This window comes from Bison bison, unplaced genomic scaffold (genome assembly GCF_000754665.1).
Source record: "Bison bison bison isolate TAMUID 2011002044 unplaced genomic scaffold, Bison_UMD1.0 scf7180017864255, whole genome shotgun sequence".
In the NCBI taxonomy this organism is placed as follows: domain Eukaryota; kingdom Metazoa; phylum Chordata; class Mammalia; order Artiodactyla; family Bovidae; genus Bison; species Bison bison.
In genome coordinates, this window is record NW_011494827.1 from 133,860 (window position 1) to 158,536 (window position 24,677).

Here is a 24,677-nt window from a genome sequence, read left to right on the forward strand (position 1 = left end):
ATTCTCCAGGCAAGAATACTGGAGTGGGTTGCCATTTCCTTCTCCAGAGGATCTTCCCGACCCAAGGATTGAACCTGGGTCTCCCGCATTGCAGGCAGACTCTTTACCGTCTGAGCCACAAGGGAATCCTACGACCATACAGTAGTGATAATTAAGTGAAATAATGTATGTCAAGAGCTTTTCCCAATACCTGTCACAATTACCACCACCATCATTCAGCAGCTGCAGCAACACCACTATCTCTACCTTCATCATTATCACCATCATTTCTATCATGATCACTGTCATTATCACCATCCTGGCTAGCATCACACCACCACCATCACCATCACCACCATCATTATCACTAGCATCATTATCATCATCACCTCCACCATCATTACTAGCATCATTATCACAATGAGCGGCATTATCACCACCATCACCATCACCACTATCACCACCATCACCACTGTCATCACCATCACCACTATCACCATCATCACCATTACCACTATCATCAGCATCACCATTGCCATCATCACCACCATCACCACTATCACCACCATCACCATCATCACCGTCACCTTCACCATCACCACTGTCATCACCATCACCACTATCATCACCATCACCACTATCATCACCATTACCACTGTCATCACCATCACCACTGTCACTATCATCAGCATCACCATCGCCATCATCACCACCATCACCACTATCATCACCATCACCATCATCACCTTCATCACCATCACCACTATCATCACCATTACCACTGTCATCACCATCACCACTATCATCACCATCACCTTCCCCACTATCATCACCTTCCCCACTGTCATCGCCATCACCTTCACCATCACCACTATCACCATCATCACCATCGCCATCATCCCTCTGTCAATAGACCTTGGGCTAGTCACGCCCCTTCTTTGAGTTACAGTTAGCTCACACAATGGGAGGAAATAATGCAGATGAGTTTAAAACTATTATTCTAGTTTTATTATTCTAGCTATTCTAGTAGCTAACAATTATTGAATAATTAACATTTATTCAGTACCTCACATGGAGCAGACTTATACTAAGTGATTGCACACAGTAGTTCATTTAATCCTCACAAACCCCCTCCTCTCTCTAGTAAGTCCCTTCTATCATACCTCACTTGTGATAGATCTGCATTCTAGAGGGATCTGGTGGACCCAGAACTTCCACCTGTTCTTACTGACACTAGAGCCCTAACCCACCATGTCTCACCACCTTCTCTGGCTGGGGAGTTTGAAGGAAATAATGGAAATGAAAACCCATTGGCACAGTGCGCTGTGCAGGATTGTCATGGTTGCTTATATTTGTCCTGCAGGGGTGGCCTGAAGGCCTGAGAGAGAAAGAGAGAAGAGACATGATGTAGATGTCCTTGAACCCAGGGTGTCTTAACCGTTCCTCCACTGATCATGCAAATCTTTACAGAGTACCTGGTGTCTGTATCCTAGGTCCTGTGCTGGGAGGAGGCACCATAACCAGTAAACAAATCGTGGCCTCAGCCCTGAACAGCAAACAAAGTGCAAGGGGGCAGGTTTGTCAACATTCTGCTCCACTGTAAACTAATAAACCGGCGGCAGAAGTGTTAATAAGTTACCTACAGATGCTTCCAAAACACATCCAGGGAAGTCAGGAAGGTGAAACACCAGCCCTCGGCCCTGTTCAGGCTTCAGCAGACCTGTGAACTGCCCCCTGGGACGTGCAGCAAGGCTCGTGGCAGTAGGTGTGTGACACACTTGCCAACATAGTCACACGTGCTTCATAGACCTAAGGCTGGTTGTAGCACATTTTACCATGAAACCATTGGTCCTGCACATCATTTTGATAGACACCTTTAAGATAAAGCATCCACCTTTTTTGTAGCAAACAGTATATCAAGCCTTTTCAAAATCAAATGTTGAGCATTTACTTCAAGTATGTAAATATCAGTCACCTGTCTACTCTGCCAGGCCAATGGAGATGCCAGCTTCCCTGGAGGGCTCACAGTCCAGCAGGGCAGGGGCAGGGTGTGGGTCATGGGTGGTCCATTCTGAGTCATTTTTGAGGTGCAGAGTCCAAGGCTTGCAGGCAGCATGCTGGGGCAGTCATGGTGAAAGCTCTGGAGAGACACAGGCTTGAGCTGGTCCTGGATGTGTGACCTTGGGTTCCTTGGTTGAACCTGACAATGAGTGCTGTGGTTTCAGGGTGCAATGCTCACCTGAGAGCTTTGCATCCATGGGGTGGCAACTATCCAAATCAGCCCCTTCCATCCATCCCCACCGCTGCCATCCGAACCCTCTAGACCGCCATCATCTGCTCCTGCCAGCCCCAACAGCCTCCTGCATCAACCTCTGCCTCCTCCAGTCCTTCCTCCAAACAGCAGTGGTCTCTACGAAGTGCCAATTGATCACATCAATCCTTCCTTTAAACCCCTCATCGGTTTTCCTCAATGGCAGCCCCTCTCCTTGATCTCCAGAGGCTGCTTAACTGGCCCTGCTCACCTTTGCCATCCCATCCCCTTCCTCTATCCCCTTCCTCAGATGTCCAAACAGGATAGCCTCTGTTATAGACCTTGTTGTTTTTCAGTTGCTCAGTCACGTCCGAGCCTTTGTGACCCCATGGACTGCAACACACCAGGCCTCCCTGTCCCTCAATGTCCATTGAGTAGGTGATGCTATCCAACTGTCTCATCCTGGGTCATCTCCTTCTCCTCCTGCCCTCAATCTTTCCTAGCATCAGAGTCTTTTCCAATGAGTAGGCTCTTTGCATCAGGTGGCCAAAGTATTTGGAGCTTCAGCATCAAGCCTTCCAGTGAATATTCAGGGTTGATTTCCTTTAGGATTGACTGGTTTGATCTCCTTGCAGTCCAAGGGACTCTCAGGAATCTTCTCAATCCTTTTCACCCCTCAGGGTCTCTGCCGTTTCATCCTTCCGTCGGCATGATCATCCCAAATCTTCACAAGCTGCATCTCCTCCTTTGAGCCGTATCTCCACCATCACCTGCCCAGAGAGCTCTCCCTACCACTGCTAACCTGGATCTCCACCCCCTCCATTGCCTTGACCATTTCCTCCAGCGCTTATCACATGCTGCATTAGTTATTATTCCCTCACTTCCTTTGTAATAAGTCATCCTTTCTCCCCCACCAGATAAGGGAGTCTCAGAAGCGCAGGGGCATGACCACTTTCCTCCAGGACTGTGGGGCCAGCCCCAGCACAGCCAATAATCACTGAATCTTGATGGAATGAGTGAATCCAGCCTGTGCGTGTGTGCTAAGTCGCTTCAGTCATGTCCAACTCTCTGTGACCCCGTGGACTGTAGCCCGCCAGGCTCCTCTATCCATGGGATTCTCCAGGCCAGAATACTGGAGTGGGTTGCCATGCCTTCCTCCAGGGGATCTTCCCAACCCAGAGATCGGACCCGAATCTCTCATGTCTCATGTATTGGCAGGCGGGTTCTTTACCCCTATTGCCACCTGGGAAGTCCAACCTAGTGATTCCCAAACTGAGATGGGAGAGCCTAGAAGATGAATCATCTCTCATTTGGGAGGACCAGGTCAGAGAAATGGTTTGTGTATCTTTAGGGGTTACAGGCTATAATTCCAACACTCATGCCCAAAGGTGTCACTCTCCCAGGCAGAGCTGCCTCTTACCAGCAGGGGCTCCCCTGCCAAATAGAGATGGGTGCTGGTGGCCAGACCTCCCTGGGGTGATTAACCCATGCCCTGGCTCTGGTTGCAGGTGGCATTCCCTTCATCCTGACCAGCGAGTTCTTCCAGCAAGCCCAGCGGCCAGCTGCCTTTGCCGTGGTGGGCACCGTCAACTGGCTCTCCAACTTCACCATCGGCCTCCTCTTCCCATTCATTCAGGTGAGACTGACAAGGGGGCTCTTGGTCATGAGATCCCCTCCAAGTGATGGATGATTCATAACACAGAGGTTGATTCTCTCTCAAATGAAAATTCTGCTGGCCTGAGGATAGGAGAAATGTGCTTTGGCCCAAACTCTAATCCTCTTTCTCCCTCTTGTATCTTTTGGGAGTTGCCCTTGAGTGCTAAGGGCTGTCATGGGGGCAGATTCACATCACTGAAGGTCTGCAGGGAAACCTCGGTGAGAATCTCAAACCTGCAATGCACTTGCCCTGGTGTGAGTGAGACAAGGTCCATGTCATGGTTCCAGTGCCCATGCCACCCTGCCATGCCTGTAGCATCCTCATTGTCTTCAGCATCACCACAGCTAATGGGGGTCATTGTCCCAAGGGTGACCACCTTTGACAGGAGAATGATAACTCAGGGAACAGATACAAGTTCTTTTTGTGTAAGGAGGCCAGTGTGGCTGGAACCAAAGGAGAAAAAAGACAAGAGAGGAGATAAATTATATCAGAGAGCTCTCCAGGGCCAGGAACACAAAAGACAAGGGCTTTACAAGTGTTCCTCACAGAGCAAGGGGCCAGCTGCACTCCAGGAGGGAGGATCAGGCTTCCCTGCTCTAAGGCCCACCAGGGCTCCCCACTGCCCAGAGAGCAGGTGACACCACTGGTGAAGGTGAGACTCCATCAGAAACCTCTGAGCAAGAACCCACCCTCCATTTGGGGGGCTTAATTCAACCCTCTGCAGCCCCTCCATTAATTCTCTGCCTGTTGCTTGACTAGCGCCAAGCCCAGCACATTTCAGAGACTCTGCTGCAGGCAGGCCCACATGATGGGAACTCCTGCATGCCCAGTTGTGGACCAGTTACTCTTCACCAGGCCCCCGGCATGGGGTTTATGAATTCACGACGCCCTCAGGCAGCCCTGCACTGCGGTTTCTCATCCTCTCCATCTTACAGAGAAGCTGAGGTTCAGGGAGTAGACGGGGTCAGCCCAAGGTTCCAAGTCATCATTCAAACTGGTGGCTCCGTCCCGCCCCCTCTTCCTCTTCCACATTCTCCATCTACTACTCTGTCCTCTCAGTCTCAGAATTAGGGGCTGCCCCACTGTGTAACTTGTAAAGCATCCTGACTTAGCTACAGCCACTGCATCTCTGAAACATAAGTAACACAGGGAGGCCATGGACCAGGGAATCCACATCCATCTACTCCATCCTCGGGGCATGTTTGTCCGGCCATGCTCAGAGCATAACAAGTTGTCTGTTCAACTAACTTCAAACTTTCAATGGCTTCTCCCAGTTTGGCTCCAAGCCAACAGAGCTGGGCATCAGTAAAATATTCATTATTGTGGGAAAAATTCTCTTCCAATTGTTTCTCTCTCAGCTCACAGCTCCCCATCTTCCTATAGATTAAGCGGAGATTCTGTCCCAGGTCTTTTTCTTCCCCCTAGCATATGGTGGCTCAGATGGTAAAGCATTCTGCCTGCAATGAGGGAGACCTGGATTCAATCCCTGGGTTGGGAAGATCCCCTGGAGAAGGAAATGGCAACCCACTCCAGTGCTCTTGCCTGGAAAATCCCATGGATGGAGGAGCCTGGTAGGCTACAGACCATGGGGTCACAAAGAGTCGGACATGACTGAGCAACTTCACTTTCTGCTCCAGAGCTTTAGGGATGATGATTGGCAGAGCCCTCTCCTTCTGGAATAACTGCCCTGTGGCAGGTGGAGGGAATGTGTCCAGTCTCACACCTGCCAGTTAAGACCTTGGCATGGCAGCAATGTGTGTTCCAGGCAAACTCCCATGAGTGAAAATCACACAGCCACACCTTACCTAAGGAGAAATGCATGCTGCCTGGGTCTGGAAGGGGAAGAGCCAGAAAGTGTCCTTCCCTGACCAGGGCCCTAGGCTGCTTCTCAGGGAGGGAAGTCAGGCTCAGCAGGCTTGGGAGACTTGCCCGAGGCCCGGGAGCTGGTGAGAATCTGTCAGAACACAGTCACAGCCACAGACTTCCTCTCCCATCATGGTTTTTACAGGTTTCACACTCCTTTCACAATAACCCAATTTCTGATGGCTTTGAAGATGTGTTAGGGGTCACCTGCATTCCAACCAACTCAGTTCCAGCTGGGCGCTCACCTGGCTGGAAACCCCAGGAGCCTGAGAGGTTTCTGGTATCATTGTTCATGCTAGGTCACCCTGCTGTGATGAGCCAGGGCAGAGTAGGACCCTGAATGCCATAATGTCCCTTCTGCAAGAGCCATATGCCAAGACTGTCACCACATGTGTGGATGCTTCCACTTGCGCTATCAGGATGCTCTCATAGAGAAGTCATAGGGATGCTGAGAGCCTGGTCGAGGGCAGGGGACAAGATGAAGGAGGGCACAGCCTTGTTTAAAGGCTCAGGGGCAGAAGTGGCGCCCCCTACCCGCAGAGCCAGGCCCCACCAGCACAAGTGATACACGTGTGCATGGCAGTCTTACAGCATCCAGACTGGCTGGTTCCTCTCAGAGGCGTCAGGGTACAGGTGTCACAGGAGGGCTGGGGGAATCACTCTTTACAGGTACAAGTTTCAGGGCTTGTGGCAGTTCAGGGAGAAGTGCAGGGGCTGGCAAAGAAAGACACAGCTGGGAAGGCCTGGAAAGCAGGTCTCTGATCCATTCCCTGGGAGGCATCAGGCTCAGGTCGTGTCACTGCCTTTGGCATTTGGGGCTAGAGCTGGAGAGAGATGTGGGTCCCACATCAGAGAGGGACCTCCTGACCTTGACCTTGACCTTGCAGGGCAATGTTTGTAGCCATTCAGGGAATATAGGAAAGTGGCCTGGAGGAGCCCAGGGAGGAATTCCAACTGCAGGACCCTCTGCAGGAGCCCACTGGGTCAATGTAGCCCGTCGTGAAAAGCTGGCAGTGGGGTCTCCTGGAAAGCAAGAAGCTTGTGAGGACATGGTCCATCTCAGTGTAGGCAGAGGACCCCTCCCACCAGCCCCGTGAATCCCCTAAATGCAACTCTGCCAGGCTGTCAACAAGCCTTTGCTTGGAGTCCCCTAAGCCCAAGGGTCTCAGGGCCCCCAGAGGTGGGCATTCTCATCATTACATACCTAATCCTTAGAGCCCACCCCCTTGTACAGGCCAAGACGATGGGATCTATGAAGGTGAACCTCTGTGTCTGTCTCCGGAACAAGGTGACCAAAGCCTGCAGGATAGGCCCTAAGCCACGTTGTATCCAGTTGTGTAGCCCGAGGTCTGGTCACAACCAAATGAATGGCTAAGTGAGAGGTAACGTCTGTCAAGGACCCACGACGGGCACAGGACACACTTGAACGTGGCCCTGCTAACACCAGTGGCACTGATTTCAGACTCTGGCTGCCAGAGCTGTGAGAGCATGCATTTCTGTTGTTTCAAGCCACCACATATATGATAATTTGTTACAGCAGCCAGAGGACACTAATAGTGTAGGAAACCAGCCAGATAGACAGTCAGAGCTGACATTGATCAAGAATTACCATGCTCTGTATGTATTGTAATTCATTTGATCCCCCACCAGCCCTGTGTGGCAAGTGCCATTATGGCCTCATTTCACAGCTGGACAAATAAGTGCACAGAAAGGTTAAGTCACTTAGCCAAGAGTGCCCAGCTAACATAACGAGTGGCAGAGGTGGAACTGAAACCCTTGCACCTCCAGGGTGTGCATTCTTGACCACTGAACTCTACAATATCCACCAAGAGTCACACATCTTCACCAGTGTCTCCCATGCAGAGGGTGAAAGGTGCCAGTACAGGCTTGAAAATGACACCGTCAGGGGCTCTAAGGGCTTCCCTGGTGACTCAGAGGTAAAGAATCTGCCTGCAATTCAGGAGATGCTGGTTTGATATATGAATTGGGAAGATCCTCTGGAGTAGGAAATGGCTCAGTTCAGTTCAGTCACTCAGTCGTGTCTGACTCTTTGAGACCCCGTGGACTGCAGCATGACAGGCCTCCCTGTCCATCACCAACTCCCAGAGTTCACTCAAACTCATGTCCATCAAGTCGGTGATGCCATCCAGCCATCTCATCCTCTGTCATCCTCTTCTACTCTTGCCTTCAATCCCTCCAAGCATCAGAGTCTTTTCCAATGAGTCAACTCTTCATATCGGGTGGCCAAAGTATTGGAGTTTCAGCTTCAGTGTCAGTCCTTCCAATAAACATTTAGGACTGATTTCCTTTAGGATGGACTGGTTGGATCTCCTTTCAGTCCAAGAGACTCTCAAGAGTCTTCTCCAACACCACAGTTCAAAAGCATCAATTCTTGAGCCCTCTGATTTCTTTATAGTTCAACTCTCACTTCCATACATGACCACTGGAAAAACCATAGCCTTGATTAGACGGACCTGACTTGCCTCTTGAGAAATCTGTATGCAGGTCAGGAAGCAATAGTTAGAACTAGACATGGAACAACAGACTAGTTCCAAATCAGGAAAGGAGTATATCAAGGCTGTATATTGTCACCCTGCTTATTTAACTTCTGTGCAGAGTACATCATGAGACATGCTGGGCTGGATGAAGCACAAGCTGGAATCAAGATTGCCAGGAGAAATATCAATAACCTCAGATATGCAGATGACACCACCCTTATGGCAGAAAGTGAAGAACTAAAGAGCCTCTTGAGGAAAGTGAAAAAGTTGGCTTAAAGCTCAACATTCAGAAAACTAAGATCATGGCATCCAGTCCCATCACTTCATGGCAAATAGATGGAGAAACAGTGGAAACAGTGGCAGACTTTATTTTTGGGGGCTCCAAAATCACTGCAGATGGTGACTGCAGCCATGAAATTAAGACACTCCTTGGAAGAAAAGTTATGACCAACCTAGACAGCATATTTAAAAGCAGAGACATTACTTTGCCAACAAACGACAATGCTACCCACTCCACTATTCTTGCCTAGAAATCCCCATGGACAGAGGAGCCAGGCAGGCTATAGTACATGGGATCGCAAAGAGCTGGACACAACTGAGTAACTAAATGACAGCAACAACAAAGGATCTAAACTATTGTGGATTTGGTCTTGTCAAATTCCTCAAGCACATTATTTGGAGGAAGCAATTTAGGGGAGAAGCTAGTGGTCAGAGCAGGCATGGCTACCCCCCTTACTGACCTGAGGAATCCTGCATCAAGCCCCTGGCATGGCTCCTGGAGGCCACTCTCCCCAGCACTGAGATGAACACTGGTTCTTGTCCGTCTGCAGAGCAGACCTGCTCATCGCCACGTGCTCCTGGGCTCCCAGCTGCCTGATGCTTCTGCGTGCTGAGTGAGAGGCTGGGGCAATCACTCCGTGGATCTTCCTACCCTGCTCCCTGGCAAGAGAGCCACAACTTTAGGAGCTTTGCTTGTAGCACTTAATAAGCCTGGAAAGAGGTTGAGGGCTCAAGATTTGTCATCAGAGGACCTGGGTTTGAGTCCCTGCTCTCTGCTGATATGCTGTCTGAGCTGGGATTTCTCCAGACCTCTGTTCCTCGTCTGTGTATGGGGAACGATAACAGAGCTTCCTCCTAAAGTTATTGTGAGAGTATATCACAATGCTTGCAAAGCTTTATTACACATGGGTCACAGCGGAGGACAGGCCATGGGCAGGGATGATAAAGGTGCAGACAGGTGGATGAGTTTCAGCAGGTGAGACCTCAGGGAGTCTGAAGGGGATGCAAGTCAGCAAAGTGGTAACACAGAGTTGAGGAATGGGGAGTGTGTGCCTTTCCCGGGACTGCTGTAACAAATTAACACAAACTGGGTGGCTTAAAACAATAGAAATCTACTCTCTTCTAGCTGTGGAGGCCAGAAGTCCCAAATCAGTCTCCCTAAGCCAAAGTCAAGGTGTTGCACAGCTGACGACAAGAAGTACAGGTGGGTTTTGGAAGCCAGGCTTGGACGTTTGGTCTGAGGTACCCAGGTGGAGAAACCCGGTGGGTGTGATGCTGAGTCCCTGACTGCTGCCCCCTAGGGTGAGCACAGAGTGGCCCCGAGACCCCTAGGAGGAGTCAGGCGATGCCAGTTCTGGGGTGGTAGGGCTCCTGCTAGATTACAAAAGGGCCTGGACACACTTAGTATCAGGAAACAAAGTGGATATTCACATACTAAGTACAAAAAGTAATTGCATGCCAGGCCTTTGTGTCAGGCATCTGATATTTCTTCAGTAAATGCCTGATAGACCCTACTAGACCTTGAATGCTCTGCTAGAAAACTTGCCCTTGATCCTGTAGACCAGGGGTTCTCAGCTCCAGAAACATGAGATCCATGGGTCAGGGGGAAGGGTGCGTAAGATAAATGATTAATGCTTGGGACCTGCCACCACCATCACCAAGATTCTGAATCAGTTTGGGGGGGTGGGGGGTTGGAATTATCAGTATTTTTAAAATGTTCCAGATGATTCTAACATGTAACTGTGGTTGAGAATCAGTCATGCAGATATTTAGGAAACTATACAGACCAAGCAGTATTCACCATTCTGGATTCATCCTGGCTGCCTAGAGGCTGGATTGAGCGGGTAGAGAACAGCTTGTGGACAGGGAGACCTGGCAGCTGTGGTTATCTGTCACCTGCAGGGGAAATGGTCCTCAGGGTCAGATTAGGATGATGGCAGGAGGATGGGGATGGGGTGGGGAGAGCAGTCAGGAGCAGAGTAAATCCACTTTGCAGAGTGGGGAGGAGGATCTTACATAAGGCAGCACCTGGCCCAGATGCATCGCCCTGGCTGGATGGACAGCCAAGCTGATGACAGTCACCTTGCTGTCAGGACCAATCACACATCCTTGGTCTTCATCACCTTTAGTCACAGACCAATGTCAGCCAATCAGCAGCACTGCCTTCAAAGTTGAACTCAGACACCTCTGAACTGGTCCACAGAAGATTTCTATGATTTCAACACTGCCATTGGCATCATCATCAGAAGATTTTATCCATAAAACAAGGGCTTTTTGAGAGGCCCACCTGATAGCCAGGCCTTCTTTCCTCCTTAAACTTGACCTTCAGCCCAGCTCGTTCCTTCCCTTTCCCAGTTGCCCATTAGTGCAGTGCTGATTGTCGATTTGTTCCCAGGCAGGATGTCCATGGATATGACCCTGGCTCCACAGTTCAGAAGTTCCAAAGCACAGAGCCTTCCAAAAATATTCGGGCCCTTCTTCCTTTCTATTTAGAGGGAGGGCATTTTATAGGTCACCAACTTTTTTAATAGTTCTCTCCACTGAACCCTTTGTGTAAGCAAAAACTTTCAAACTTAAAAAGAGGGAGCCGGGACTAAATAGATGAAATGTGTAAAACGATTCCAGATGGATTCAAGAACCAAATGTGAAAAGTGAAACTAAAAATCAAACAGAGGACCAAGTAGGAAGGTATCTCTGTGACCCAGGCTGGGGATGAACAAGACCCCTAACAGCACAAACAGTGGGGAGAGAAGGGACAGGTCCAATTATATCAAAATGGGGGTTGGGCGGTGGGGTGGTTTCCACCCAATGAGGAATGGCAAGGTCAAGGATTCTACAGATGATGACAGAAGCCATGTGTGACCTCTAAACTGATCAGGGATTAGCCCTTAGAGTAGGAAGGACCTCCTGCAAGTCAACAATAAAAGAGCATGAGTCCCTCTAGGAGAGGGACAGAAATAGGAAAGGGCAGTTCCCAGACAAGAAGCACATGGTAACACAGGGGAAGAGAAGCAACTTGTTTAAATCAAAGAAAGGCAAACTACCCTAGTAATATACCTCTGTGTATTTGCCCAGCTGTCAAAATTAGACACTTGGAGAATACCAAGTGTTGACAGAGACCTAGGGAAATAGGAGCCCTCACGCCCTGGTGGAGCACTCTGCTGCTGCTGCTGCTAAGTCATTTCAGTTGTGCCCGACTCTGTGCGACTCCATAGACGGCAGCCCACAAGGCTCCCCTGTCCCCAGGATTCTCCAGGCAAGAACACTGGGGTGGGTTGCCATTTCCCTCTCCAATGCGTGAAAGTAAAAAGTCCCTCAGTCGTGTCTGACTCCCAGCGACCCCTTGGACTGCAGCTCACCAGGATCCTCCTTCCGTGGGATTTTGCACTCTAGTGCCAATTAATCATATTGCTTTGTCGCTCAGTTGTGTCTGACTCTTTGCAGCCCCATGGACTGTAGCCTCTCAGGCTCCTCTGCCCATGGAATTCTCCAGGCAGGAATACTGGAGTGGGTGGGTTGCCACTTCCTTCTCCAGGGGATCTTCCCGACCCAGAGGTTGAACCTGCGTCTCTTGTGTCTCCTGCATTGGAGGCCAAGTTCTTTACCACTAGCACCTCCAGGGAAGCCCAATTAATATTAAGTATCCATATAGCCTGTGACCCCAAACTCCACCCAGAGATTTTTGCAAAGGTATGTAAGATAGATTGTACAGGGATATTAACTACAGTACTATCTGTGGCAACAAGGGATGAAAGGTAACCTGAGTAGCCACACCTTGGGGGAAGCATAAATAAAGCATAGTAGGTACGCAGTACCAAAGTTATGTGTCAGTGAAAAGCAATAAGCTCAATCTTCATCAAGAAGATGTGTGAATCTAAACCCAGGGGAGAAAGAAGTAAAGCAGCAAGTGGAGTCTGTGGCCCAGTACTGTTTGTGTAAATTTAAAACACAGACATAAAGCAACAATGCAGATTTTCACCAAAAAAATAACAGAAGACAACTGATAGAAAGATAGATGATAGATAGGAAAAGTGAAAGTGAAATTTGCTCAGTCCTGTCCGACTCTTTGTGACCCCATGGACTATACAGTCCATGGAATTCTCCAGGCCAAATACTGGAGTGGGTTGCCTTTCCCTTCTCCAGGGGATCTTCCCAGTCCAGAGATCGAACCCAGGTCTTCCACACTGCAGGCAGATTCTTTACCAGCTGAGCCACAGGGGAAGCCCAAGAATACAGGAGTGGGTAGCCTGTGCCTTCTTCAGCAGATCTTCCCAACCCAGGAATCGAACCGGGGTCTCCTGCATTGCAGGTGGATTCTTTACCAACTGAGCTATCAGGGAAGCCCTTATATAGTTAGGAGGCAATTCTAATTATACATGGTGCACTGTAGAAACTATGAAAATATAAAGAAAATGAAGTGAAAACACTCATGTTATGGGTTAATGATGCTGTTTCCTACCCTTCCTTCAAATACTGGTAATTTTTCATATTTATAAAAATTAGAACCAATTTTTTTGCTTTGGTTTTTACTTTTCTCACCTGGCATCATAGTATACACATTTCCTTATGCCCATGGACATAATTCTTGCCTGGAGAATTCTGTGGACTGTGGAAGCAGAGTTCCTACCAGCTAGAGCTTCCCCAGGGTCTCCGGGTTTTCAGGGATTGTTCAGGAAGCCTTGAAGGCATGACTCTGACTCAGACTGAATGGCCCTGCTGGCCACACTGACAGAGACACTGGTCAGGAGGCCACATTTAGATTTAAGGAAATGTCAGCCTCCTGACCCAAGCCAGGGAAGACAATGGTTAAATTTCCTTTCTGGATGGGAGCGAAGGAAGAGAGCCAGGTTCTTGGGGCTGCCCCTGGCAATGATGAAGGCACTGGAAAAATGCTGGACTCACAAGCTCACCCCACTGGGACCCTCTCATGGGATCAACTTCTGTTTGTTGTAGTCTCCATAAATGAACCATTTCCATTCTAGAGCCCTTCTGGGAGCCATGTCAGCAATAATCGAGAGCCACTGTATTCACTTTCTGGGGCTGCCATAACAAAGTTCCATAGACGAGGGGGCTTAAACAACAGAATTGTTGTTTGCTCACATCTGAGACACAGGCTTTTGCAAGGCTGATTTCTTCTGAGGCCTCTCTCCTGAGGCTTGTAGACAGCCATCTTCTCCCTGTATCCTCACATGGCCTTCCTTCTGGGCATGTCTGGTCCTAATAGCCTCTTCTTATAAGAAAACAATAGAGGAAAAAAACAAAAATAGGGAAACAACAGAATGGGAAAGATTAGAGATTTCTCTTCAAGAAAATTAGAGCTACCAAGGGAATATTTCATGCAAAGATGGGCTCGATTAAGGACAGAAATGGTATGGACCTAACAGAAGCAGAAAATATTAAGAAGAGATGGCAAGAATACACAGAAGAACTGTACAAAAAAGATCTTTGTGACCCAGAAAATCACGATGGTGTGATCACTCACCCAGAGCCAGACATCCTGGAATGTGAAGTCAAGTGGGCCTTAGGAAGCATCACTATGAACAAAGCTAGTGGAGGTGATGGAATTCCAGTTGAGCTATTTCAAATCCTGAAAGATGATGCTGTGAAAGTGCTGCACTCAACATGCCAGCAAATTTGGAAAACTCAGCAGTGGCCACAGGACTGGAAAAGGTCAGTTTTCATTCCAAACCCAAAGAATGCTCAAACTACCACACAATTGCACTCATCTCACATGCTAGTAAAGTAATGCTCAAAATTCTCCAAGCCAGGCTTCAGCAATACGTGAACCATGAACTTCCAGATGTTCAAGCTGGTTTTTGAAAAGGCAGAGGAACCAGAGATCAAATTGCCAACATCTGCTGGATCATGGAAAAAGCAAGAGAGTTCCAGGAAAACATCTATTTCTGCTTTATTGACTATGCCAAAACCTTTGACTATGTGGATCACAATAAACTGTGGGAAATTCTGAAAGAGATGGGACTACCAGACCACCTGACCTGCCTCTTGAGAAACTTATATGCAGTCAGGAAGCAACAGTTAGACCTGGACATGGAACAACAGACTGGTTCCAAATAGGAAAAGGAATACGTCAAGGCTGTATACTGTCACCCTGCTTATTTAACTTCTATGCAGAATACATCATGAGAAAGCTGGGCTGGAAGAAGCACAAGCTGGAATCAAGATTGCCGGGAGAAATATCAATAACCTCAGATATGCAGATGACACCACCCTTATGGCAGAAAGTGAAGAGGAGCTAAAGACCCTCTTGATGAAAGTGAAAGAGGAAAGTGAAAAAGTTGGCCTAAAGCTCAACATTCAGAAAACTAAGATCATGGCATCTGGTCCCATCACTTCATGGCAAATAGATGGGATAAACAGTGGAAATAGTGTCAGACTTTATTTTGGGGGGCTCCAAAATCACTGCAGATGGTGATTACAGCCATGAGATTAAAAGACGCTTACTCCTTGGAAGGAAAGTTATGACCAACCTAGATAGCATATTAAAAAACAGAGACATTAGTTTGACAACAAAGGTCCGTCTAGTCAAGGCTGTGGTTTTTCCAGTGGTCATGTATGGATGTGAGAGTTGGACTGTGAAGAAAGCTGAGCACTGAAGAACTGATGCTTTTGAACTGTGGTGTTGGAGAAGACTCTTGAGAGTTGCTTGGACTGCAAGGAGATCCACCAGTCCATTCTAAGGGAGATCAGTCCTGGGTGTTCATTGGAAGGACTGATGCTAAAGCTGAAACTCCAATACTTTGGCCACCTCATGTGAAGAGTTGACTCATTGGAAAAGACCCTGATGCTGGGAGGGATTGGGGGCAGGAGGAGAAGGGGATAACAGAGAATGAGATGGCTGGATAGCATCACCGACTCAATGGACATGAGTTTGAGTGAACTCCATGAGTTGGTGATAGACAGGGAGGCCTGCTGTGCTGCGATTCATGGGGTCTCAAAGAGTTGGACACGACTGAGTGACTGAACTGAACTGAAAGAAAACAAGTCACCATGGATCAGGGCCCGCCTATATGACCTCATTTTCCCTTATCACCTCCTAAAGACCCTGTCTCCAGATACAGTCCCTCTGAGGTACTGGGGGATAGAATTTCAACATACAAATCGTATGCATGCTTAGTCGCTCAGTCGTGTCCAACTCTCTGACTCCATGGACTGTAGCCTGTCAGGCTCCTCTGTCCACAGATTTTTCAGACAAGAATACTGGGATGGGTAGCCATTTCCTACTCAAGGCTTAATAAGTGGTAGCTGCTGTGATGGGTGGTTATTCTCATTGCCCTTATGTGCCAGGTACTATGTTAGGTACAAAGACTCACATCATGAGTTCACCCCTCCTATCCATCTCATTGTGGTTCCTTCTTTATGTCTTTGTTGTAGAAGATCTTTTCTTGTAGGTTCCAGGCTTTTGCATTGATGGTTGCCCTGCAGATAGTTATGGCTTTGGTGTCGTCCTAAAAGGAGGTGAGCTCAGGGTCTTTCTACACCATCTTGGCCACTACCATCTTGGCCACTCTCCAGGTACAAATGAGAAACAAGAAGAAACCACAGACGTTGGGGTCTGACAACCTGACCTTGAATCCTGGCTTTGCAGCTCACCAGTTTGGAAGCCTGGCACACTGCAGTCCATGGGATCACCAAGAGTCAGAGATGACAGAGACCGAACAACAGCAAAGTTTGGTAAAGAGCAGGCCGGTCAAACTTTGTCCAACTTCGGTTGCCCTCCAAGCCATAATTTTCATGTTTATAAAACAAGAGAATTGCGCCCACTTTTGCAGCAGGGGCTCTCTAAAGAATAAGAGACAAAGTCAAGGCTTCAGCACAGTGTCTACCCACAGATGCTAAGGGACAGTTGCTGTCAAGATCACTGTGGGAAGGCTGTTTCCTGTTGTGAGATCTTAGGATCACCTGGAAAGAGGAGACAGGACAGAAAGATCAACCATGATAAACCCCAGAAACTTGCACCATCCCTTACTAGCTGAGCTGTTGGGACACATGGCCTCCCAAAGCTTGCCTTCTCCCCCTCCTTTCTCTTTCTCTCTTTGCCAGGGTCCAGCCCCAGTGCATCCAGGGAATTTGAAGGGGAGATGGCTTCGGCGCTCGGGATACGATAGAATTAAACATATAAAGAGTGGTTAAATAAGGATAGCTCAGCGAAGAAATTCAGTGAAAAAAAGAGGCTGAATAACTTGGTTTACGTGGAAAGCCAATAAAATTCCAAGACAAGGAATTTGCATCACCTACATGGGCACAGGCGTCCTCCCGTTCTCCCGAAGGAGAGGAGACACTAAGCCTTCCCTGGTCAGATCTTAGAAGCCCAGGCAAAATTAGTAGGCTTGATGAGCCTCCACACTCCAGATGGGAATTCAGCCAGAAGGTGAGAGAAAGAACGACATGGGGAGACCAAGCTTCGGTGAACAAGGCCCGCACTTTATTTTCCAAAGTAGTTTTTATACCTTAAGTTGTGCATAGGGTATAATGGGGGAAGGGGTAGAGTCAGCGGTAAGCCAGGCTTTCTTCCTGCAAACTTATCATATGCAAAAGTTTAGGTGACTTACATCATCTTCTGGCCAGGAGGCCTGTTAACATTTTATGATCCTTTCTTCAGAAAACTTATTTTTCTCTAAAGGTGATTATTCTAAAGTCAGGCACCACCCTCCGAAAGCACTAGATAAAGTTGCATTCCTATAGGGCAAAGGTGTGGTGGGCTATAACAAGAAAAGAATTAACTCAAGGGTCCAAGGTTACAAACATTAAAGCTACTACTTACATTCCTATACACCAATTATATTAATCAATACACTCCCAGGGACACAGTAGGTAAGGGATATGGAAACTTAGCAGCAAACATTGGCCCAACAAGTGAAAAACCTTTCACCAATACAATTTCTAATCAATCTTTTAACTGCTCAAAGGAATCTGTATTTAGACAGTTTAGAACATCTCATGCCTCTCACAGTTGGGAGGCTCTGAACAATCACATGTGGCCGGAAGAACCTATTCATGCAGGCTAGAGAACTCCCAAAGGAGTTTGTGAAGTAAAACACTTGTCACGCCCAGGAATTTTTATTAACTGGAGCTGTAAGTTAACTGTTTTTCAGAGAGAGAGATGGTGGTGGGGGACAGCCCCCAGTAAAGTCAGAGGTGTAGGTGAGAGCACAAAGCAATGAAGTAGGCAGACTATGGGTTTGGGGGTAGATGCTCAAGAATTTCCAGGGGAACTCCTGAGGCTCGATCCCGCCTTTGCATATGCCGAGCCTCCTTCCTCATGACCTTTGCCATGGGCGGAGTTCCTCACACTGGCTCCCGGCATCTCCTCTCCTGCAAAGTGTTCTAGATGGACTGGGCCAGGCTCCCTTGATCCCTAAGGAGATTACTAGACTGCCTTCTCCTCTGAACTTTTGCTGTGGTCAGCATTCTTGGGCCCCTTGGGTCATCGGTTGTAAATGCCTCCAGATGACTTGGCCTCTGCCGTTAGCATCAGTATTTTCTGGTTGAAAGAAAATTGCATGCAAATGTATGCCTGCTGGATTCCACTGGAGTTAAATTCCTTTTGAGTTCAACAAAATCTGGAGGGGGAGAAGATGATTCTTTTCAACTTGGAAAATATTAGGTCATGTCCCAAATGCCTATGCAAAGCGAGGAGGAAAGCTGATGCTGATCTGGGATGGTGGGCTTCAAGAGGAAGCAAAGCTGCCCCCAGCCTCTCTGGATGGGCCAGGTACACCTCCCAGGGAGAGAGCATCTTTCACCCACTCAGCCCCTGTAGGTGCCAGCTTTATACTGAGACCTAGAGACAGGGAAGTGAACAGTGAGGCTCAAGCTGCCCTGACATTTCAGGAAGAACAGACGTGACTCATGGGAAGTGTGTAGTTTCATGGGAGGATGTAAAATGAAGGGCTTAACTGGGCTGACCAGTGTAAGGGCCACTCAAGCTAAGACTGAGGAAGCACATGCACGGAGCAGGGGGAGGGAGGCGATGCCTGGCAGAGAGATAGAAGAAGATGTTGGCAGAAGCCTTGAGCAGGCATGGAGCATCCAAGGAAAGGAGAGGATTGTAGGTCATTCTGAGGGAGAACAGGGAGCTGAGGCCAAATCCCTCAAGGCATTGAAAGCACGGGAGGATTTGGGGTTTATCTGAAGGACTCTAGGAAGCCACTTCATGATTTTAAGACATGATCCATTTTGTGCTTTTAAAATGCTTCTTCAGCTGCCTGCTGGGAACTAGATTCAGGGCAGGGGCAGGAGAAATGGATGCTAAGGTCATAGAAATCAGAATGGTGTTGCTCAGTAAGGGTGGGCTTGGGGGGGAATTGACTAGAAAATGGCACAAGGAAATTTCTGGAGTAATAGAGGTGTTCTGCCTCTTAAGAGAGGTGTTGGTTACACCTGGGCATACTTTTCTTCAAACACATTGAACTATGCATTTAACAGGGACTTCCTGGTGGTTCAGTGGTAAAGAATCCACCTGTGAATGCAGGAGATGTGAGTTCAATTCTTGGGTTGGGAAGAATCCTTAGAGATGGAAATGGTAACCAAATCCATTATTCTTGCCTGGGAAATCCCATGGACAGAGGAGCCTGGCGGGCTACAGACCATGGGGTTGCAAAGAGTCAGACACGACCTAGTGATTAAACAACAACAGTGCACTTAAGCTTTGGGCAAGTTACTATATGCATGTTCTTTCTTGATAAAAAGTTGTACATTTTTTTATTTTTAATTTAAACGTTCTGCTGGGGTACAGACAATTAACAATATTGTGATAGTTGCAGTTGAACAGTGAAGGGACTTGGCCACACATATACATGTACCCATTCTCCCCCAAACTCCCCTCCCATCCAGGCTGCCACATAACACTGAGCAGAGGTCCATGTGCTGTACAGTAGGTCCTTACTGTTTACCCATTTTAAATATAGCAGTGTGCACATGTCCATCCCAAACTTCCTAACTGTCTCTCCCCCCAGACACTTCCTCTCAGCAATCATAAGCTCATTCTCTAAGTCTGTGAGTCTCTTTCTGCTTTGTAAGTTTGTTTGTATCATTTCTTTTTAGATTCCACATGTAAGGACTGCCATATGATATTTGTCAAAAGTCGTATGCTTTTTAAGAAAGAGAAAACATGTTTCAGGGTAAAGTCATCAAGACTTTGTGTTATAGCAAAGACAGGCAGAGACGGAGGAAGTAGTCAAAGGTGATTTCCAGTGTCTGTCTTGGGCAGGTGGCAGCATGGCAGTGCTCGTTCTGAGAGCAGGTGGATGAGGAGCAGACACGCCAGGGATGAGGGCATGGCTGAGAGTGGACATGTCAGCAGGGTTGTTAATGTGGCTTCCAGGGGAGCTTGTTGAATTGAAACGCTACCCATCAGGCAGCCACGGGGCTGTGTCTACCTCAAAGCTTCCTGGAAAGCACCACCAAGACCCTAACTGAATACATGCCAGTGACTTTGAAGCCACAACCCACAGCAGAGAAGTAAATCACTCCTAAGATCCCTGCTCCCTCTTCTAGCTTCCCTGGAAGCATCCTCGGGTTTCAGGTCCACTCTGCTATTAAAGTAGAACAGCCTGATCTTTTAAAGCTCTTTGCGGAATTGGAGTTACAAGTGTAAGGCACCTGGCTTCCTATCAGTTCTTAAATGGTGTTCCAGGCCTCCAAGAGCTCACTGTAAATCGCCAATGAGCCAATGTTCCAGCTACACAGGTGCGGGTGGATACTAAGCAGAAGAACTATGCTTTTCTTGCCTTATGAAAATCTAACTTGGACCCCCTTTCATACCTTCATGCATTTCCATAAAAGTCCCCCCATGTCATTCTTTTATCCTCTCATTCAACATATTTATATTAAGAAAATGTTTACAATGAGCTGGGCACTGCCTCAGGCTGGGGGTACAATGGAGAGCCGGGGACATGGATTCTGCCATCATGGAACTTACAACCCAGGCTGGGCTTGGATACCAGGTGAGGAGCTGAAAAGTTGGAGGAAGAGGTACAGAGTCAGCAGGAAGTATGGTGGGAGGTGGGAGTGGCCAAGAACCAATGTGAAGGAAGGACAGTTGTTTTGTAAATAAAGTTTTATTGGAACACAGCCAAGCACATTCATGTGTGCTTCATCGATGCCCATTGCGTTCCCACAAAAGCGGAGCTGAGAGGTTCTGATAGAGACTGGATGGCTCTTTACAGGAAGAGTTTGCCAACCCCTGGGCTCAACTCCCAGAGTGGAGATGTCAAGGGGAGGCTAGATAGAGGAGCGGTTGAGAGAAAGAAACACACTAGGACTTTTGGGAGAATGTGCTAAGAGGATAGAAGATGTCACGAATGACTTTCACTTTTCTACCTGATGTGGTCCAGCCTCAGACATCCTCTTCTACATTGTGCAGAGCCCGCAGAGAGAGGGGAGCTGACACTCACATTACACTGGAGGCCGGGAACTGTTCTAAACACACTATGATTAACTCACCTATGAAAAGAGCCCACACCAGACACTGTGATGCGTTCCTGGTACCCAGAGAGCGGTGACATGTGTCTTCTGTCCTCAGGGAGATTTGGGATGCCACCAACTTGCAAACAGTAGAATATGCTCAAAAGGGTTTGTGGACGTGCTTGGACCTACTGTGAAAGAGGAAGGGAAGGTTTCTAAGTAAAGGAAGGAAGAGTTCTGGTCAGTTCTTCTGGAGGATAGAGCCACTATTGCGGGAATTTTTCATTCTAACTCAGAACATCTTTTGCTTTTGATCATCTGATTGATGGCTACTTCTAAAGTGGATGCAGAATTACACCAGACTATCATTTTGTTGCCTCTAGAGCATGTGGCTGTGATGAGATTTCTAGGCAGTGCCCATGCCCTCCTCTAGCCACACACGACAAGGCTGATACACAAAGGAATCCAGGACTAACCTGTCAGAGCTCACAACCTTGTTCCCTGCACATTTACTTCATATCTGTCTTCCTTGTTCAGGAAAGCAGGCAGTTTTAAAGAGCTGCTATGTATTCACACCATCCTGATAAACTGGAGGAGAAAGCTGAGATTTCTTTTGCTCTCACGGATCTTTTCCTAAAAGTAGCACTTTGCCACAATTGCCTTACATTTTTAGTGTAATTTGGTGGTAGAGTGTATTCTCAAAGAAAATATTTTTCTCCATATTAAAGACTATGAAACATTTTCATGGTCATTTGTAATAACACAAAAGGTAAATTTAGAGAAAGCTATGTGACTATAGCTTATTTTTTGTAAGTTGGAAGCTTCCCTGGATGAGAGGGCCGAGCACCTACACCTGATGAGGTTCTACTGTGTCTACTACTCTTGTTCCCTCTGAGGTTCCCAGGAGACCCCGAGCATCCTCCTTCCACTTCCAGACTTGTCCTTAGCTGAACCACCTAGGAGGGTGAGCTCTGCATCCTGGAAGACTTTTTTAAATTAAAGTGCTTGCATCTGACTTGAGCTTTAGCACTTCCTTTTGGTAAAATTCCTTTTGATACTTGTTCACCATGAGTGAATGAATTTTGGGTTTAGATTATTTCAATTACACAATATAAATATGGGCTTCCCTGGTTGGCTCAGGTGGTAAAGAATCTGTCTGCAATGAGGGAGACCTGAGTTTGATCCTGAGTTGGGAAGATCCCCTGGAGAAGGGAATGGCAACCCATGCCAGTATTCTTGCCGGAGAATCCCATGGACAGAGGAGCCTGGAGGGCTAAAATCCACGGGGTTGTAGTTGAGTCAGACACGACTGAGCGACTAACACTTTATATTTTTAAATTATGTTATGAAACGCATCATACGCAAAAGAGTATGAAATACATCATATACATGTCAGCTGAAAAAGAATGTGCAACCCAAAAGATGAGAGCTATGTTTTATTTGGTGGGCAAAACTGAGGACTTCAGCATCTCAAATCACTCTGAGATGCTGTTCCAAAGAGGCAGCAGGGGGAACTAGGGTATATAGGAGTTTTGTAACAAAGACCAGTAGTCAGAACACCCAAAGATTGCTATGAATTAAAGAAAACTAGATATCTCAAGTTAAGGAACTTAGCACTCTTCTATATATGGGAAGATGCAAGAGTCTGGGCTCACTGAAATCATTCCTTTGATGTGCACCTTATCTTTCTGGGGCCAATACCCTGTGTTTTCTCATCCTGGGTGTACCGTTGTGGGGTGACTACAGTGTCTGATGATTCAATGGCAGAAGGCATTATGTTTCTGTCCAGAGTTCCTTCTCAGCTCACCATCAGAGCAGCTCTCACGTGATGACTTGATCGCTGCAATATCCTTTGTTTACTGATATGCAATATTTTTCATTCACATACACAAAGAGAAAAATTTATTATTATAATTATAGGATGCATTATATGTAAAAGTATCAGGGGAAAATCAGTGTATTTAGCCAATGTAAGCCATTTCAATCCCTGAGTTCTATTGTTGTTCAGTCGCTAAGTTGTGTCTGACTCTTTGCAACCCCATGGACTGTAGCATGCCAGGCTCCTCTGTCCATGGGGTTCTCCCAGCAAGAACACAAGAGTGGGTTGTCATTTTCTTCTTCAGGGGATCTTCCTGCATCAGGGATCGAACCTGTGTTTCTGGCATTGGGAGGCGGTTTCTTTACTACTGAGCCACCAGGGAAGCCTAATCCCCTGGGTGCCTCTCTCTAATTGCTAGCAGGGATTTTGTGCTAATTATTCTCCAGGTTTTCTTCAGGGTTTGACTTCTTTATGAGTGTGGCCCTAACAAACTAGTGTTTTGCTCTTCCTGGTTTTATAGTTGTACAAAGAGAATTATCCAAAGGTATTTTCTGTGCCGTGTACTGTTGAGTGCCATCTGTGTCATACGCCCAGCTACAGGTCATTGCTTTTTACTGCTCTAAGAATCCTTTGAATGATGTATCCCAATATATTTATCCCTTCCCTTTCCCATGAGCACTGTCATTGTTCCCATTTCCTTGCTCTAGAAATAGTGCTATCATGAGCATCCTGGAACAACGCACAAGAGTTTCATGCTGACAGGAATGTTGACATCCGCTATGCAGTGCAGGAGACACCAGCCATGTGACTCCTGCAGACCTGCACGTGGCTAGTGGAATGGAAGAACTGAACTTTTAATTAATAGAAAGTCAAAGAGTGCACCTCTAGTGTTACCAAAAGGGCGGGGCATGGAGAGGGGCGGTCTGGTTGATCACTGCTCAAAAGCCAATGAACAGGCCAGGTTGGTAGAAAGGAAAGTTTGCTGAATTTTAGATGTCAGCAACTTGAGGGGGAGGGCAGCCATCTTTCCAAAGACCAACTCCCCCCATGACAAGTAGGGGATAAAAGCCTTTGTAGGCCACATGAAAAAACAGTACAGTCAGCTCTGACAGTCATCTTGATTGTTTTAGGTAGAGTTAACGTTCAGTTCCAGGGTCAGTTGGTTTTCATTTCCTTGAGGCCAATTCTCAGAATAGCTGCAGCTTATGTCACAGTTATAGTCTGGTCATCATGTAGTTAATTTCTCCACCTTGTGAGGGTTTCAGTATCTATAAGACAGCTCACAGGATATGGCTTAGAATATTGTCTATAGCCCTTGAGGTTCTAAAGGTCCTTGACTGTGCTTAATAACTAAATTATTATTTGGTCTCCTTTGACCATTTCCCTTTGTTTCTGCATGTTCTCATTTCTCTGATTAAACTTATTCTTTGACTAAAGTTTTCCACAGACAGAAGGTCCGCAGAGGACATGAGGGGAAGGACCATAAGGTCTCGCTCTGTTTCACTAGGACAGATCCACTCTGAGTGTCATTGCGAGGTCGTAGGATGCACACAACTCGCCTTGACTTGCTCATGCCCAGCGGTGCTCCAAAGAAGCTGTGGCTATTCACAGTCTCAATTGTGTTTGCATGGGTATGAAAATTCATGTTTCTCATCAACACTTGGTAGTGTCATTGTCAGACTTCACATTCTTGCCAATCTGTTAGTGTGAAATGGTATAAAGTTATGATTTTATTTCATATTATTCTGAATTACTAAGAACAATGAGCACCTTTTCACAAGTGTGTTTGCCATTTGTATTTCCTCTCCTGTGAAATGCTCGTCCATAAATTCTGCCCTTTTTCCTATTAAGGTCATCATTTTCTTATTGACTCAGAAAGAGTTTGTTTTTTTTTTTTAATTCAGG

General features: G+C 47.2%; 1 protein-coding gene across 1 annotated transcript in view; it reads left to right on the forward strand.

Moving 5' to 3' along the window:
- The window catches only part of LOC104994283 (solute carrier family 2, facilitated glucose transporter member 9-like), a gene marked incomplete at its 5' end in the record, with an annotated part of 133,150 nt that overhangs the window by 100,408 nt on the left and 8,065 nt on the right, over nt 1-24,677 (forward strand). Inside the window, one exon of the mRNA XM_010847790.1 lies at nt 3,739-3,866. Within this exon, the coding sequence (XP_010846092.1) occupies nt 3,739-3,866 (128 nt within the window). The remainder of the gene's footprint in view (nt 1-3,738; nt 3,867-24,677) is intronic.